General features: G+C 44.0%; 1 protein-coding gene across 1 annotated transcript in view; it reads left to right on the top strand.

Annotated features, from left to right (window-relative positions):
- TUSC3 (tumor suppressor candidate 3) overlaps positions 1-15680 on the top strand; it is a 1241068-nt gene extending 1225388 nt beyond the window's left edge. The window contains exon 10 of the mRNA XM_069200706.1: positions 15368-15680. Within this exon, the coding sequence (XP_069056807.1) occupies positions 15368-15383 (16 nt within the window). The 3' untranslated portion in view covers positions 15384-15680. The remainder of the gene's footprint in view (positions 1-15367) is intronic.
- Positions 15681-16542: the final 862 nt, after the last annotated feature.

The following is a 16542-nucleotide window of genomic DNA, read 5'->3' as shown; positions in this document are numbered from 1 at the left end:
ATCCATTATAAAGAAGATTACTTAATGTCCAGTCTAAAACACACACCAAGTACTTTAAAAAATGAATGTACAGTTCTGCATCTGAATTATGTCCAAGGGGAGCTTCTGTTCCCATTAGAATAATTAATCTTGATACCATTCTCCTCATGGTTAGCTCCCTATTGCGACGCCCTCTCCTGATTTAATTGATGTTTCCCTCATGTTTCTGCCAAAAGTGCTTTGCAATCGGGTAGGTAAAATCACGATTTTTGATGGCCTGTAAATGTTGCAGGATCCTAATTTTTTCCAGAGGTAGATCACATATTTCGTTTCACATGTAGTGTGCGCCTTAATTATTTCTTTTTTTCCATTACATAATTAATATGAAGTTGTATTTTTGCCATGTTTACATGCCCTTGGCACACTTTCAGAAACCAGGTTGATTCAGCTAATTGTTATAATGCAATCTTATAGGGGGTAAGTGGCTCTGTGTTAAAAGTCTCCCTGAGAGGCAACTTTTCTATACGTTATTATTGGATAATCTGTGAGCACTCATTTTAAGGTATCATTGAGCTGCGAAATTCTAATTTGCTTCTGTTCTTGGTGTCTGAGATTATAATCCATATTCGTGCGAATATCACTCTTTTTATTTGGTTCCTTTCTTCAAGTCACTAGTTGTTCTTCTTTTGTCCTTGCTTTAGCTCTTTCTGCAGCATTTTGGAGGACTTCAACTGGATAACCCCTTAAAGCGCATCTCTTGTGATTTCTTGCAGTTGTTCCTCAAAATCTTCAATTTCTAAGTGTTGGACTTTTCATCCTTGGCGTGATCTCCCTTAACTTTTTTCCTCTGTTTCCCAGGTTGTTGATGTGTGCTGGACTCTGATATTGCTGTTTTTATTACTCTGGGCACTTTACCACTGCTAACCAGTGCTAAGGTGCAAGGGCTCCTTTACAAAATGTGTATATAAGTGGTTTATCCATGATTGGCATATCTGATTTATTAGTAAGTCCCTAGTACAGTGCACTAGGGGTGCAAGGGCCTGTAAATCAACTGCTACTGGTGGGCCTGCAGCACTGGTTGTGCCACCCTCATAAGTAGCTCTGTAATCATGTCTCAGACCTGCCACTGCAGTGTCTGTGTGCAGTTTTAACTGTAAATTCGACTTGGCAAGTGTACCCACTTGCCAGGCCTAAACCTTCCTTTTTCCTACGTGTAAGGCACCCCTCAGGTAGGCCCTGGGTAGCCCCAGGGGCAGGGTGCAGTGTATGGTTATGGTAGGACATATAGTAATGTGTTTTATATGTCGTGACAGTGAAATATTGCTAAATTCAATTTTCACTGTTGCAAGGCCTGTCCCTCTCATAGGTTAACATGGGGGCTACCTTTGAATATGATTAAAGTGTAGATTCCCTTTGGCAGCGGATAGACATGTGAAGTTAATTTAAAAATACATCTTTTAGTAAAGTTGATTTTAAGATTGTGTGTTTGAAAATGCCACTTTTAGAAAAGTGAGCCTTTTCTTGCTTATACCATTTCTGTGACTCTGCCTGTTTGTGGATTCCTTGTCAGGGTCAGTTTGACAGTTGGGCTGGTTGCACCTCACACTATACAGTGACACAAAGGGAGCTTAATTTCCTGATGAGCTATCTGTGCTACGAGGGAAGGAAGGAGTGGTCACTCACACCTGAAAGGGCTGTGCCTGCCGTCACACAATGCTGTCTCCAACCCCCTGGTGAGTGTCTGGGGCCTGGCCTGGGCAAGGCAGGATTTCACAATCAAGAGAGACTTTTCTTTGAAGTAGGCCTACTTCAAAGGAGAAAATGGGTATAAGAAGGGCACCCAAAACCACAGACTTTAGAACACTTCTGGAAACCAAGAGGAACCTCTGCCTGGAGAAGAGCTGCCCTGCCTGTGCCTTTGTGGAGCTATCATGCAGTTGCTGCTTCTGTCAGAGTAAGAGGGCAAAGACTGGATTTTGTGTGCCTTCCATCTTGTGAAGATCTCCAAGGGCTTGATTTAGAGCTTTCCTCCTGTTGTTTGAAGTCTTAGGGACATCAAAGACTTCTCACTGCCAGCACCTGGAGTCTCTGGAGAGACTCCTACTCTGCCCTGTGGTGCCCATCCAGTTCATGGGACCCTGAAAGGAAAAGCTGGCAGCCTAAGAGGAAGAAATCCAAGCACAGAATGCCGTGGGGGGGGGAAAGATCGACGTGACTCCGATCTGCGGCTGAAAAATCAGCGCGCCGCCGGCTTCGTGGCTGAAAATGGATGCTCGCTTGCAACGCTACTGAAGAATCAACGCACGTAGCTGGAGAAATGACACGCAGCATCGCTGACGGAGGCTGGGAATATCGCAACCCATGCTGCGTGGTTTTCGGATCATCGTGCGGCTGGATATCCGACGCAAGTACTGCTGGGCATGTAAAAACAACACAAGGCCTGCCCAGACCCCAGAGTGCTGACCGGATAGACGCATCGCTCTCCTGCGGAGAGAAGAAACAACGCTCCGAGACCTGACGAAAGGAGAAATGACTCAAGGTCTCGCTCGTGAGTGAAATTGACACATCGCAAGCCCTTTTTGACGCATACTCCCCCGTGCGGGATTATTTTTTAAGTACCCAAGGTACATTTTCACTCTAACAGTGTTAGTGTTTGTTTAAAACTAAATGACAACTCTTTTTGCTTTTTAATTGATAACTTGACTTGTGTATTGTGGATCTTTGTCATTTTGGTCTTGTTTTATTAAGATAAATATTCTCTATTTTTCTAAAACTGTGTTGTCATATTGCAGTGTTTTCATTAAGTTACTGTGTGTGTTGGTACAATACTTTACACCTAGCACTCTGAAGTTAAGCCTACTGCTCATGCCAAGCTACTAAGGGGGTAAGCAGGGGTTAGCTGAGGGTGATTCTCTTTTACCCTGACTAGAGTGAGTGTCCTTGCTTGGACAGGGGGTAACCTGACTGCCAACCAAAGACCCTGTTTATAACACTAACAATAGCGTTAAGCTCTTAACATTTCATATAAATATACACACTCATTGTCACTTAGTTAGTAACATTTGCACATATGGTTTTGTTAGATTCACCTAGGCATATATTCTTCACTCAAAGGGTCAAAGTCTAATGTGGGAAAGAGGGAAGTACCCAGTAAGCTGAACCTAGAGGTAGTAACTGGATTATTTAACATTTTGTATGACTACTTACCATCTCTCTTTATTCATTAGATGCACATAGACACATGTCACAGTGACCTGAAACCACACAGTGAGAAGTGCCTGCCTGCTTGAAGAACCTAACTAGCAGAAACACTGTTTCATCTTTTTTTATCCTCCTCTCCCTTTCCCCTGAATGCTGACGTAGTTTGGATCATCAGCCAGGTTTGAGCAAGGTCACTGGTTGGGTGTCATAGGGAACCAACCCCTGGGATAACCTCACATTCCTATGGGATCACTGCCTAGAAAAGAAAACTACTGAGCAAGTTAGTACCATAACATTCCACACACAGTGTCACTGGAGCCAACCTGTATCTAGCTGATGAGCCGTAAAAGGGTGTCACCGGGCATGGGTTGCTTGTGTTCTGGTTCAGGGAGGACCTGTCTGGCAGTTCAGCCTGCACTGTTCACATTGGAGCATGGCCAAGGTTGATTTGCACATGGCTGGGTCCAAGCTGAGGTGGCATGGTGTGCAAAATGACGTTGGGCTTGGATGTGGCACGACTGATTACCAGTGGCTGAGATTAATTCAAACATTCCATCTCTTGGACTTGGCCCTTTTTGCAGGGTCATCCCCAATCTCTTTGCCTCCTTCCTCCTATTTTTTCCGACCTGTTGTTGTTGGCTTTTGAACTCTGGGCACTTTACCACTGCTAACCAGTGCTAAAGTGAGTATGCTCTCTGTATAAAATGGTATTGTTGATTGGCTATCCATGATAGGCATATTTGATTTACTAGTAAGTCCCTAGTAAAGTGCACTAGAGGTGCCCAGGGCCTGTAAATCAAATGCTACTAGTGGGCCTGCAGGGTTGTACGACGGAACACCGATTTCCTAAACAACTAGTGCCTTAACAACGAGGTCGGAACACCGACCTCGTTGCTACTACTAATGATTTTACCACGAATACCTTAACAACGATTTTCGTTGTAAAGGCATTCCTGATAAAAGCATTACAATTGACCCTACATCCCTCACCCCAATCCCCCCACCCCCTCCCCAAAACCAAAAACGCCCCACCCCCCCAACCCCGCCCCAAAACATAAAACCCCCTGATCCCCCACCCCCAAAACCAAAAACGCCCCACCCACCAACCCCACCCCAAAACCTAAAACCCCCTGACCCCCACCCCCTCCCCAAAACCAAAAACGCCCTACCCCCCCAACCCCACCCCAAAACCTAAAACCCCCTAACCCCCACCCACTCCCCAAAACCTAAAACCCCCCACCCCCCCAACCCCACCCCAAAACCTAAAACCCCCTGACCCCCCACCCCCTCCCCAAAACCAAAAACGCCCCACCCCCCCAACCCCACCACAAAACCTAAAACCCCCTGACCCCCCACCCCCTCCCCCAAACCAAAAACGCCCCACCCCCCCAACCTCGCCCCAAAATCTAAAACCCCCTGACCCCCCACCCCCTCCCCAAAACCAAAAACGCCCCACCCCCCCAACCCCACCCCAAAACCTAAAACCCCCTGACGCCCCACCCCCTCCCCAAAACCAAAAACGCCCCACCCCCACAACCCCACCCTAAAACCTAAAACCCCCTGACCCCCACCCCCTCCCCAAAACCAAAAACGCCCCACCCCCCAACCCCACCCCAAAACCTAAAACCCCCTGACCCCCCACCCCCTCCCCAAAACCTAAAACCCCCCACTTACCTTAGTCGACCCCTTGTCACCTGCGTCCTCCTCCTTCGCCAACTCCCTTCTTTGTACCTTAACCACGCATGTTCGTAGTTCAGAACATACGTAGTTAAGGCACAAAATAACAGAGTCGTGGTTAAAAAAAGCGGTATTGCGCTTTCGTTAACCACGACTTCGTTAAAAAGACTTCGTAATAAAGGATGTTTCCAAGGCCTGCAGCACTACTTGTGGCACCCACATTAGTAGCCCTGTTAACATGTCTCAGACCTGCCACTGCAGTGTCTGTGTGTGCAGTTTTAAGCTGTCAATTCGACTTGGCATGTGTACCCACTTGCCAGGCCTAAACCTTCCCTTTTCTTACATGTAAGACACCCCTAAGGTAGGCCCAAGGTAGCCCCATGGGCAGTGTGCAGTGTTTAGTTAAGGTAGGACATTTACTAACGTGTTTTATATGTCCTGACAGTGAAATACTGCCAAATTCGGTTTTCACTGTTGCAAGGCCTATCTCTCTCATAGGTTAACATGGGGGCTACCTTTAAATATGATTAAAGTGTAGATTCCCTTTGGGAGCAGATGGACATGTGGAGTCTGGGGTCTCTGAACTCACAATTTAAAAATGCAACATTTAGTAAAGTAGGTTTTGCGATTGTGTGTTTGAAAATGCCACTTTTAGAAAGTAGACATTTTCTTGCTTAAACCGTTTTGTGACTCTGCCTGTTTGTGGATTCCCTGTCCGGGTTAGTTTGACAGTTAGACTGTTTGCACCTCTCTCTAGACAGTGACACAAAGGGAGCTGGGGTGTAGCCTGCATATCCTGATGAGCCTGTGCTAGGAGGGAGAGGAGGAGTGGTCACTTACACCTGACACAATGCAGTCTCCAAACCCTTGGTGTGTGTCTGGGGCCTGGCCTGGGCAAGGCAGGATTTCACAAACAAGAGAGACTTTCCTTTAAAGTAGGCCTACTTCAAAGGCAGAACTGGGTATAAGAAGGGCACCCAAACCCCTGAAAAATAGATCACTTCTGGACATCAAGAGGGACCTCTGCCTTGAGAAGAGCTGAAGAGCTGAGGAGAAGTGCTGCCCTGCCTGTGACTCTGCTTCGAGGAGCTATCCTGCAGTTGCTGCTTCTGCCTGTACAAGGGGACAAAGACTGGACTTTGTTGTGCATTCCTGTTCCTGCTTGTGAAAAAATCTCCAAGGGCTTGTCCTGAGCTTGCCTCCTGTTGTTGAAGTCTCAGGGCCATCAAAGGCTTGTCCTGCCAGCACCTGGACTCTCTGCTGAGACTCCTGCACTGCCAAGTTGTACCCTATCCAGTTCTTGGGTCCTTGGAAAGTGAAGCTGGCAGACCAAGACTGAAAATCCATGCACAGACTGCCGTGCTGTGAAACTTTTGACGCACCTTCCGAGATGCGGCTGAGAAACGGCACAGCGCTGGCTTCGCAGCTGAAATCTACGCTACACCTGCATCGCAGCTGGAAGCTCGACACACGCGGCTGGAGAAATGACGTGCAATACCCGCTGATGGAGGCTGATAACATCACAACCCACATAGCGCGGTTTAGCTGATACCATGCGGCAGGACTTTTGACGCGACCCTCACTGGGCGTGAAAAACAATGCAAATCCTGCCCGGATCTGAGGTGCTTATCTAGATCGACGCATCGCTCTTCTGCGGAGAGGAAACATGATGCACGCTGACCAGACCGGAGGAGGAACGACGCAAGGTCTCGCTTGCAAGTGAGAAATCGACGCATCGCTTGCCTTTTCCGACGCACACTCACCTGTGTGGTGTACTTTGACGCAACCTAGGTACTTTTTCACACTAACAGGATTAGCACTGTTTTCTAAGGATTTAAGACTCTTACTTTTTAATTCATAACTTGACTGGTGTATGGTGGATTTTTGTCATTTTGGTCTTGTGTTGTTTAGATAAATATTACCTATTTTTCTAAACCTGTGTTGTGTCATTTTGTAGTGTTTTCACTGAGTTACTGTGTGTGTTGGTAAAAATACTTTACACCTAGACTCTGAAGGTAAGCCTGCCTGCTTGTGCCAAGCTACCAAGAGGGTAAGCGGGGGTTAACTGAGGGTGATTCTCCTTTACCCTGACTACAGTGAGGGTCATTGCTTGTACAGGAGGTAACCTGACTGCCAACCAAAGACCCCATTTCTAATACCATTCATCATTTTTTTGTATACTTTAGCACTAGAGGGGAAGCCTGGGGCTTCCTAACATTGAGACTGTTTATAAGCACCTCTCATGAGAATGGGTTTTGAATGGTCCCTACGGGAGTCTGAGAAATACTGGCTACATGTGGATATAGGGTATTGTTGGGGGGGATCACTGTGGAATCTTATATGGTTACCTAAGAATATAGACCTAAGGTATCATATGTTTCTGATATAATAAAAATCCTGCTCAGCATATGGGTTAAAATATAAAAATTAAAAAAAACGGTCACAACTTTTCGGTCGCCCTTTGCTCCTAGTCTCTACATCTCCGAAATTCCACCAGAGAGAGAGGGGACGTCAATCAATGGTGTGAAGGAGAATGTAGAACAATCTGGGGCCTATTTCACTAGAGAAAATTCAAAACACTAGATGAACGCCATGAGGAGTACTCAATAAGGCTGAATAAAACACTACAATATTGACAGTTAAAACACTGGTTTACATACTGCCTGATCAAATCAAGGATGAGATCATATCATATTTTGAGAAAGTATTTTTAACCTATTACACCAAAAGGACTGATTTCCAAAATGTATTAGACGCCACCGAGTGCGAGCAAACCACCACTATAGTTGTTCATGAAACGATGGAATAGAGAGTAAGAGATTAAAATTACCTTAGAACAATTGTAAAAGTTATGGTGAAACATATGAAAATCACACCTAATGTAGGAGAGAGATAAACGCTTTATAGAAGTATGATTAATTGGTTTAGAACGCCAAGTATACTATACAATATATTCCCGCGAGCAGATGAACACTGCTGGTGCCAATGTAGGAAGGAGGACCATGAGATACACATATGGTGGAGCTGACAAGCGCTGACTGCATACTGGAAAGATATCCAAAGCCACATTAAGCTAAGTGGATTTCCTATTGCAGAAGACTCAGGGACCGCCATATTGGGATTAAAACAAGGAGAAAATGAGTCATTCTGATTGGACACTGATAAATAATAGGCGAGCTGGCAAATATGAAATCACAACAAATTGGAAATCTATCTCTCCCCCAACAACATTAGATTTGTCGAAAAGTGTCTGGACCACGTTGGGGGCGAAATTGCTACCATGGACTTGAGAAATGGAAGAGACAAATTCCGCTCCATATCAAAACGGCTAATAGACAATCTTCAAATCAAATCATTGCTCTTTTCCTTACCACGAACACTGCGCACGCTAACTTTTATTGGGGCAACTGAAACATGAAAATATAATGCAATTTGGGTGTAATTAAGTCGCGAACAAGTACAGGACATACTCAGTGCGGACTAATAAAACATTACATTGTGCTTTTAACATGGTGCATGTTGTTTTGAAGACACCTAAATAAAATAAATAAGTGGAATCTGAGAGGGGTGGATGCGGTTGAGACTGGGACTCTGAAACTGTATCTTCTAATGTACATACTTGACAACATAATCATTTATAATTGACACCGTTGGAGTGGTCAATCACTTTTAAAATCTGAAAATTTAATAAAATGTCTATAATAAAAAAGGTTTGAGTAGCCCGCAGTTCTGCGCCTCTCATAGGAAAAAGGGATCAATTGTGGTAGCCACCATTCATGGAAAGAGTTTACTGATGAAAGGACTGGGCACACAAGGAAACGCAAGTTTTATCTCCTTTTTTTGCCGGAAAAAAAGGTGACACCAAATCCCAGTCCACATATGTAAGCAACATGTCAATTAAATTGAACATTCTCATTAATTGAATTGAACATCCACAGTAATAGCGTTTAAAGCCATGATGTCACAAGAACAGGTAGGTGCCTCCCATTATGGGAGGAATACTCTGGGTTGCAAGGAGGAGTGTGTTCCTGTTTGAGAACTGAGGGGACGATGCATGCCTGGAATGGAGCAAGAAAGCCGAGCAAGATATCATTTGTCAATACTTGCCATCGCCATTTTAGGAAATTAGGAAATGGGGCCTTCTGGGAATCATTTTTCCATAAATTACATGGTGTTTTGAAAAATATGTGTATTGTGCAGAAATGTAAAACTAATTGGTTAACGGAATTGGGCTAATCTCTGTTATTCAACAATATTATGCTCCTACAATTTCAACGCCAAAGAGCTGCTTGAAGACATAGAAGAAAAGAAAAGGAATTAATCTGTGTGTAAGAATCCTTGTCTGCCTGCGAAAACACTATGGCCCTCATTACGACCCTGGCGGTATAGAACCGCCAGGGCCGCGGCACGCGGGAGCACCGCCGACAGGCCGGCAGTGCCCCGCGGGGCATTCTGACCGCGGGGCTTAGCCGCGGTCAGAGAAGGGAAACCGGCGGTCTCCCGCTGGTTTCCCGCTGCCCCCAAGGAATCCTCCAAGCCGGCGCAGCTTGCTGCGCCGGCTTGGGGATTCCGACTCCCCCTCCCGCCATCGAGTTCCTGGCGGTTCTCCCGCCGGTAACCGGATGGCGGGAGGGGGAGTCGCGGGGCCCCTGGGGGCCCCTGCAGTGCCCATGCCAACGGCATGGGCACTGCAGGGGCCCCCGTAAGAGGGCCCCAAAATGTATTTCACTGTCTGCCTTGCAGACAGTGAAATACGCGACGGGTGCAACAGCACCCGTCGCACCTTCCCACTCCGCCGGCTCGATTACGAGCCGGCATCCTCGTGGGAAGGGAGTTTTTCCCTGGGCTGGCGGGCGGTCTTTTGGAGACCGCCCGCCAGCCCAGGGAAAAACTCATAATACCCTCCGCGGTCTTCTGACCGCGGAGCGGTATTATGGAGGGCGGAATTCTGGCGGGCGGCCTCCGCCGCCCGCCGGAATCGGAATGAGGGCCTATGCTTTGATTGGCTCTAGCTTTCACTGAGTATCTGATATGACTAAATAAGGACTGACTCTACAAATTGGCAGCTGCTCATCTTTACCAGATAATTTTTTTGTTTTGATTCAAGTCATATTTCATTTTAAAATCTATCTGGAATCGTGGGGATTCATCTGGCTGCCCTTTCTGGCATATCTGCAACAGCTTTTAAAGCCCTATGCAAGGAAACAGAACTTAAGTTAAGCAAAAAATGCAGAAACAGGGAACCTTCTCTAAGGAAAGCTTTCAAGGCCTGGGAGGAAGTAAGCATGGCGAGATCACCTCAGTGGAAGATGAACAGTGGCAAAAGAGCACAGACAGAAGGCCTAAAATATCACTAGTCTGCACCATCTAGAGCATGAGCAGCATGTCTGGCCACAATCACACCCCTAGTGAGTTGGAAGCAAGAAGACTAGCCTAGCCTTGGAGGGTTTGAAATCTGAATGAGAAAACAAACATGATGGCAGAGCCAAGGAGAGAAAACGTACTACAGAGGAACAGAAGCCGTCTTTTGCCTTAGAAGCAGGAACCGCTGTGATGTTTTATGAGCAGAACATCCTGCCATATCAATGCGATATAAGGGACAGGCCACGTAGGCTCTTTTGAAGTCAGTGAATCATAAAGACACCTCCATTCATGGTAATAATAGCATGGCTGTTGTCCAAGGGGTGTGCTTGCCTTTGATTCTGAATTGTCTAGAATGGGGAAGTGTAAAGGGGAAAGCTGTGGTGAAAAGAGAAGGGAAAATACGAACCCTCTTGTAAAACTGGTAAATTGTGGCCATGTGGGTCTGAGTCAGCTATAAATCATAGGAACTGCGGAGAAAATGAAGAGATGATTGTGCAGGATTTTGAACTTGCTTTTGCAATGGAAATGAGCCAATCACTGGTGATTCTACTTTATAGACTACTCCTCCCACCACCTTTATATCAGAGAGCTACTTGATGAAGAGGAAAAATAACATGCTCGGAAGAATTCATGACTGCCTGGGAAAGGAATTTAGTGTGGCTGACCTAAGCTTTGCCCTGAATATCTGGACCTGAAAAAAACTCTCTGATGCCCACCAAACGTGGTCTTTTTCTGACTCTTCAACGAGAGTGCCTGCCTTCTGTAGACTGTCTTTCCTCAGACTGAGAAGGTTTTCAGAGGACTAGGAACAAAGGCAAAAGCTTTTGTCTGGAAGAAAACAAGCACCCGTTCTGACTGAACGTTTGATAAGAAATGTTTGCGTTTCATCATTTTTGACTGCAGTATTTGAGGGGTCAGATATGCACAGATGAGAGTGCACCATAGGGTGAGACAGTCCTAGTCCCTAAGCCGACCCGTGGTATTCCACACACACTACAAATGTCTTTAACTTCTCTGTCATCTGCAGTGCTTCCTATTTTATGTCTGCAATGGAATATGGTATTATACATGAAATAAAGTCATTAAAGGCTCACCAAAGTTGTCCAAGTGCCTTGTTGTATGAGAAAATGGCACACAACACAGTGCTCAAGCATGATCCTTATCGGATAGGAGCCTTTCTCTGCCCTTGTATATTGAGGCACAGGTGTAGACATGGATTGGTTTTGAGCAAATGTAGCACCTTTTATATGACAGAGGAAACATATCCTACATACTAGGCACCAGCCTATATGGAGCATGAATTGTGCACACCAGCATACCCCTATGAAGCATTAAATTATCAATTTGTAAATTTGTTTACTCTTGCACATGCAAATGGCCTGTCTGAGGCCTTGACCACGTTCATGGTGGTAAAAACAGCCAAACTCGCACATTTGGTAAATACTGATTCCACACGGTTCAGTACATAACGTGTTAAGTGACACTGATTATGAAATTATACTGTAAACTGTGGAATAAGTATTTACTGCATGTGTGTGATATTTACTGTGATTTGTACATACCCCATCCGATAAAAAGCACACACACAAATCATTAGAAAGTACTCAATGTCAGACACTGGAATTTTCTCAGATGAGAATATTAATGACTAGAGAGTAGAAACAGACAGAGCAGCCCACTACACATAAGGACCCTCAGGACATCCCCAATGCATACCAACAACTCCTTCCTGTGGAGGAGTGTGCATGAATTCATTTTGTTTGACCAGGCACCTTAAAACAACAATCCGTTGTCATGCTCTGATATGACACAGTCATCACAAGTAGAAACATGCACATCTCTTCTATCATGGACCCAAGCAAGGTAAGGAAGCACACGTTTGCGGATCTTGTGCTGGAAACCCTGGCCAAGGAGATGCTGAGATACTATGGCCAACTAATGTGTTATCCTACGCTTAAGACCGCACCAAAAACAAGCAAGACCATGCTTGTAGAAAGATATAATAGATAAACTCAATACAATATCAACATATCCCCATGATTGAACTGCTAGGTACTTAAGAGATTTGCCAAGCACAAGCACAAAGGCATGACAACTTGTGGTGTTTGCCCACTCAGCTCTGTCTCAAACCATAGAAATAAAAAGCTATATTACCAATATTACAATCTTGAGCATGCTTGAAGAAAAGAAGGTCTCAAGGTCAGAGTTATCCAAGATAAGAGATATGAGAGTTATAATGGGAGTATGTGTGGTTGTTAAAAAGTTGACTTGGCTAAAACACATAATTGTGAAGAGTTACTGATGTAATTTGTTACCCATATTCACATTAATAATCCATGTACGTGCTGCCATAAGAGATAAGAACTCTTACAGTGCTGCTGAATTTAAGATTACACTACAACACTCATAATGTATTATAATTTTGACGATGAAGAGTTAATTTGTCTGCTCTGTATGTTGAGGGTGATGTGTCACCCCAGTATGGCTAATTTTGCTTTTCCACAAGATAATGATGTTGTTTGATCCACGACACGTAACACAGCAGTTTAGTAGGCACAGGTCCACATCACATAGAATTTTCACATTAACAATGTGCTTCATTTTACAGTTGCCACACACTTGTTCCTGTCTATGTAATGCCACCAGCTGTACATGAATGCAGTCAATTTAACCCAGTGTGTCAGCTTCATAGTCATTGGCTGTGTGTGATTCAAAGGGGAGCTATATATGCTGCCCCCTCACTTTCTGTAGAGCATCCATCTCTTATTAGAATATATTGGTGAAAGTTGGATGAGAAATGCCATGAACCAATCCTAAAATCTGCAGTGTAATCCGTTGCAAAGAATTAAAGTGCTTCTATCATTTTCAGGAGGGAGAAATGAGAGTTCATCCCTATGTCAGGCTCCAGAGTATCCATAATGTTAACAATATGTTTTCTATGGTGCTCATATCAAGCCTACATATCCTCTAGATCACAAGCTGACTCATGTTTTATCGTTCCAGCTTTATCTTTTCTCTCCTAGCTCTCATCCTGCATTGCTGTGCCCTTTGATGTAGTCGGTTGGTGGCCTGATTTTCATCCTCACCCAGCGTGGCTTATTTTAGCAGTCACAGACCTGGCATAGCATAAAATAGCGGTCTAGTAGTTCTGTATCCATGGTGGTGTGCTGCTGAGTCGAAGTGTGCCTGCGGCAGTTAACCTGCGAGCACTTCATCTGCCCATGCTGTTGATGCAGCTCAGCCATGTGTACAGATGTGCGTGTGTGGTTTTATTTTTTCTGCACAAACAATGCATGTACTGTGCAGTTTTCCTTGATAGTGCTGGTCTTAGTTTCACTATATTGTTTTACGGCTTTTCTTTCATTCCTCAAGTTTTCAGGTACTTTTACTACCTGCTTGTGACTGGAGGGATTTTAAAGTGGCATATACATTTGGTTTTAAATGTCCTCTCATACTTGTAATTGGGTTTTATCTACCACGTACTTTTTCACTTGTACTCAATATAACATGCAGCAAGTGCCGCTTGCGATAGCTAGCACATGTGCACTATAGACATGCACTATTTAGGACATTTGATAAATATTGCATGCGTTTTTTACTTGTGATCAGATGAGTCATAAAAGTGATGCGTTATTCTCTTGTAACAAAGATAGTTCCACAATGGCTCCATTTTGAGAGAAGGGTTTATGACTGCAACATTCTACGGGTTCTAAGTAAAATTAGAACATTGGAATGCTGGAGGCTCCATTGAAAACAATGGAGTGCTGCAGGCTTTTACTGGCCGGTAAAAGCCCGCAGGGCCAACATTCCAATGTTCGCTTTGTTCACAGCAACAGCAACAGCAACAGCTGTGAACAAAGCCTCACGGAGCCCAAGGGGATTTAAATCCCCTCGGGCTCCGTGAAATATATATTTTTTTAATAGAACATTCTGCCCTGTGTGGCAGAATGTTCTAATAGCCTTAGAACCCGCCCTAGCGGGCTCTACTGGCTATTAAAGTCCCTCTCCCTTGTTAAATGCCCTCGCCTTCGGCTCGGGCATTTAACGCGGGGAGCGGGCCTTTAATAGCCAGTAGAGCCCGCTACGGCGGGTTCTAAGGCTATATACTGTCCAAGACCTATGTCCCATCTGGCTACAATAACTCAGTCATTTCTTACCAGGGAAATCTACTGTCAACCTTTTATTCATCTGAAATCTTTTTCAGATTTTGGGAAGTGATCTCAAGATGACAAGTGGGCGCTATGTAAAATACCTCAATAAATAAATGATTTCATGGTACCTCATTAATTGATGTTTTGCATTAGTACTGACAACGATTAAAGATTGCTTTTTGGTAAAGTCGCTAAAATAGTCTCCCCATGCTGTATTAGAAAAAGTTCAGCGTAGAGGAGTTCTCAATGATAAATTTGTTTACAAAATTATATTTTTTGGAGTAGAAACTACTCAAGACCTCTGCCAAAAGCTCCTTGCTTTCCCTCAGGATACATCAAGAAAGACACTGCTACGTCTGAACTTGTTTTATTATTTCTTTATTAGAAATTAAATTTAATTCTTGATTGAATTACAGTAATAAAATGAACACCGATTTGTTAGTCCCTGAACACTTTCCTAATGCCATGTTTGTCATGGTGCTGTTCAGTGGGGATACGTCTTTTATTTTATTGAAACAAATCATCAAACAAACAAATCATCAAACTTTTGATTTATTACAAAGCAGCACACTGCAAACAATGAAAGTTTATAACAAAATATTCAGCTGTACTATTCAATACGGAAAGCTTTTCTTCTGAAATATGTTTTTAAAGCATTGCTTTTGGGCACCATTGCAGAAATACTACCATGAAAGATATTCAGTACCCCCAGAAAGCAGAAGCTAGAAACCTGTTGTAGCTGGATAAATATTTATATCATTTCTGGAGATCTGTTCAAAATGGTATGTGTACTTTTCATTATTAGTGCTCATAGCAATGAGCTCAGGGTGCTGCAGTTGACATTCCACAGCTGCAAAACTTATGATTTTTGTATTCGCGGCCTAAGAACTCGTTTTTATCAAAAAAATTAAATGAAAGACAATCTGCAGATATGTGTACATACGTTAACGTTCGTTGATAACATTAATTTATTGGCGTTTTTTTTTTCTTTTCAGCTTTCTAATTAAATGAAAAAGGAACGTGTCTTGAGGAGCTAATGTTACACTCTGAAGATAACCTTCTACTGATGACTCACACGATATGCTCCCGTTGTTGAAAAGCATGCTTGCTCTCTCGGTTTATTTGGTGTTTTGTGATAACCTACCATTTTCCTGTGGAACAATAGATGTTGTGTTGTGTTTCACAGAGGGAAGTTCTTTTAATTATAAATGTGCCTCAATGGGGAGAAAAGTATGTGACAGTATTGTGAACATGTATCACTCACATCAGTGGTTTGAAATTGAAATAAACATGATTAGAATTGGAAAATCTCTAAAGTTACCACGTTATTGAGGTTCCGGAAACACAGAGATATAAAAATGGACCATGGATGCTGGGGTTTCATTGCACATAGATTAAACAGTTATCAAAGGTATATTTGTAGAGCTTTTAGACTTTATTAAAACGTTAATGCATAAGTATGAACACTGTGACAGATATACAAAGGCATATATGAGCGGGGGTGTAGTATCTACTTAGCACTAAATTCCCTACTCATAAATGCTTTTGTAAATCGGCCCCAAAATTATTAAAGGTGCAAAGAGGCCACCGCCCTGCCTATTCGAGCTAGTTGTATATGAATGTCCTATTTAGGGTGTTTTAGGACCAATTCACAGAGACGTATAAAGGTACATACAGTATTACTCCTCTAGTACTACTTGTCGTAACTAAATACTTTTGTTAATCTGTCACAGAGTAAATTCGGATTTCAAAGTTGTCTTGTATGTGAAACATTGATCTGTGCTTGGATTCATAAAATGTTGCACTTCTTAGTGAGATATCTGAAAGCGAGAATTGTCTTTGCTGCTCGCAAATGATATAGGCCCTCAATTGGACCTTGGTGGTCTTTTTCAAAGACCGCCGAGGTACTGCCGTGCTGAAGACCGCCAGTGCAGGCGGTTTTCCGCACAGCGTATAATGACTGCTGGCAACCCTCCGCCCTTTTCCGGAAGGAGAGCTGCCAGCAGCCATACTGGCGGTCGGCAGTGAAGTGGAGGCTGCTGCACCTCCACCGCCACGTCATCAGAACACCACCCACCAAATCACAACCCAGGATTCGGTGTGGCGGTGTTCTGGTGATGGGGAGCTGGCGGCAGAGCAGCCCCCATGGATCCTGTTCCCTCCCGGAGGA

Source organism: Pleurodeles waltl, chromosome 1_2 (assembly GCF_031143425.1).
Source record: "Pleurodeles waltl isolate 20211129_DDA chromosome 1_2, aPleWal1.hap1.20221129, whole genome shotgun sequence".
Classification (NCBI taxonomy): domain Eukaryota; kingdom Metazoa; phylum Chordata; class Amphibia; order Caudata; family Salamandridae; genus Pleurodeles; species Pleurodeles waltl.
The sequence above is the reverse complement of the archived record's forward strand: the minus strand, read 5'-3'. Positions and strand labels throughout refer to the sequence as shown.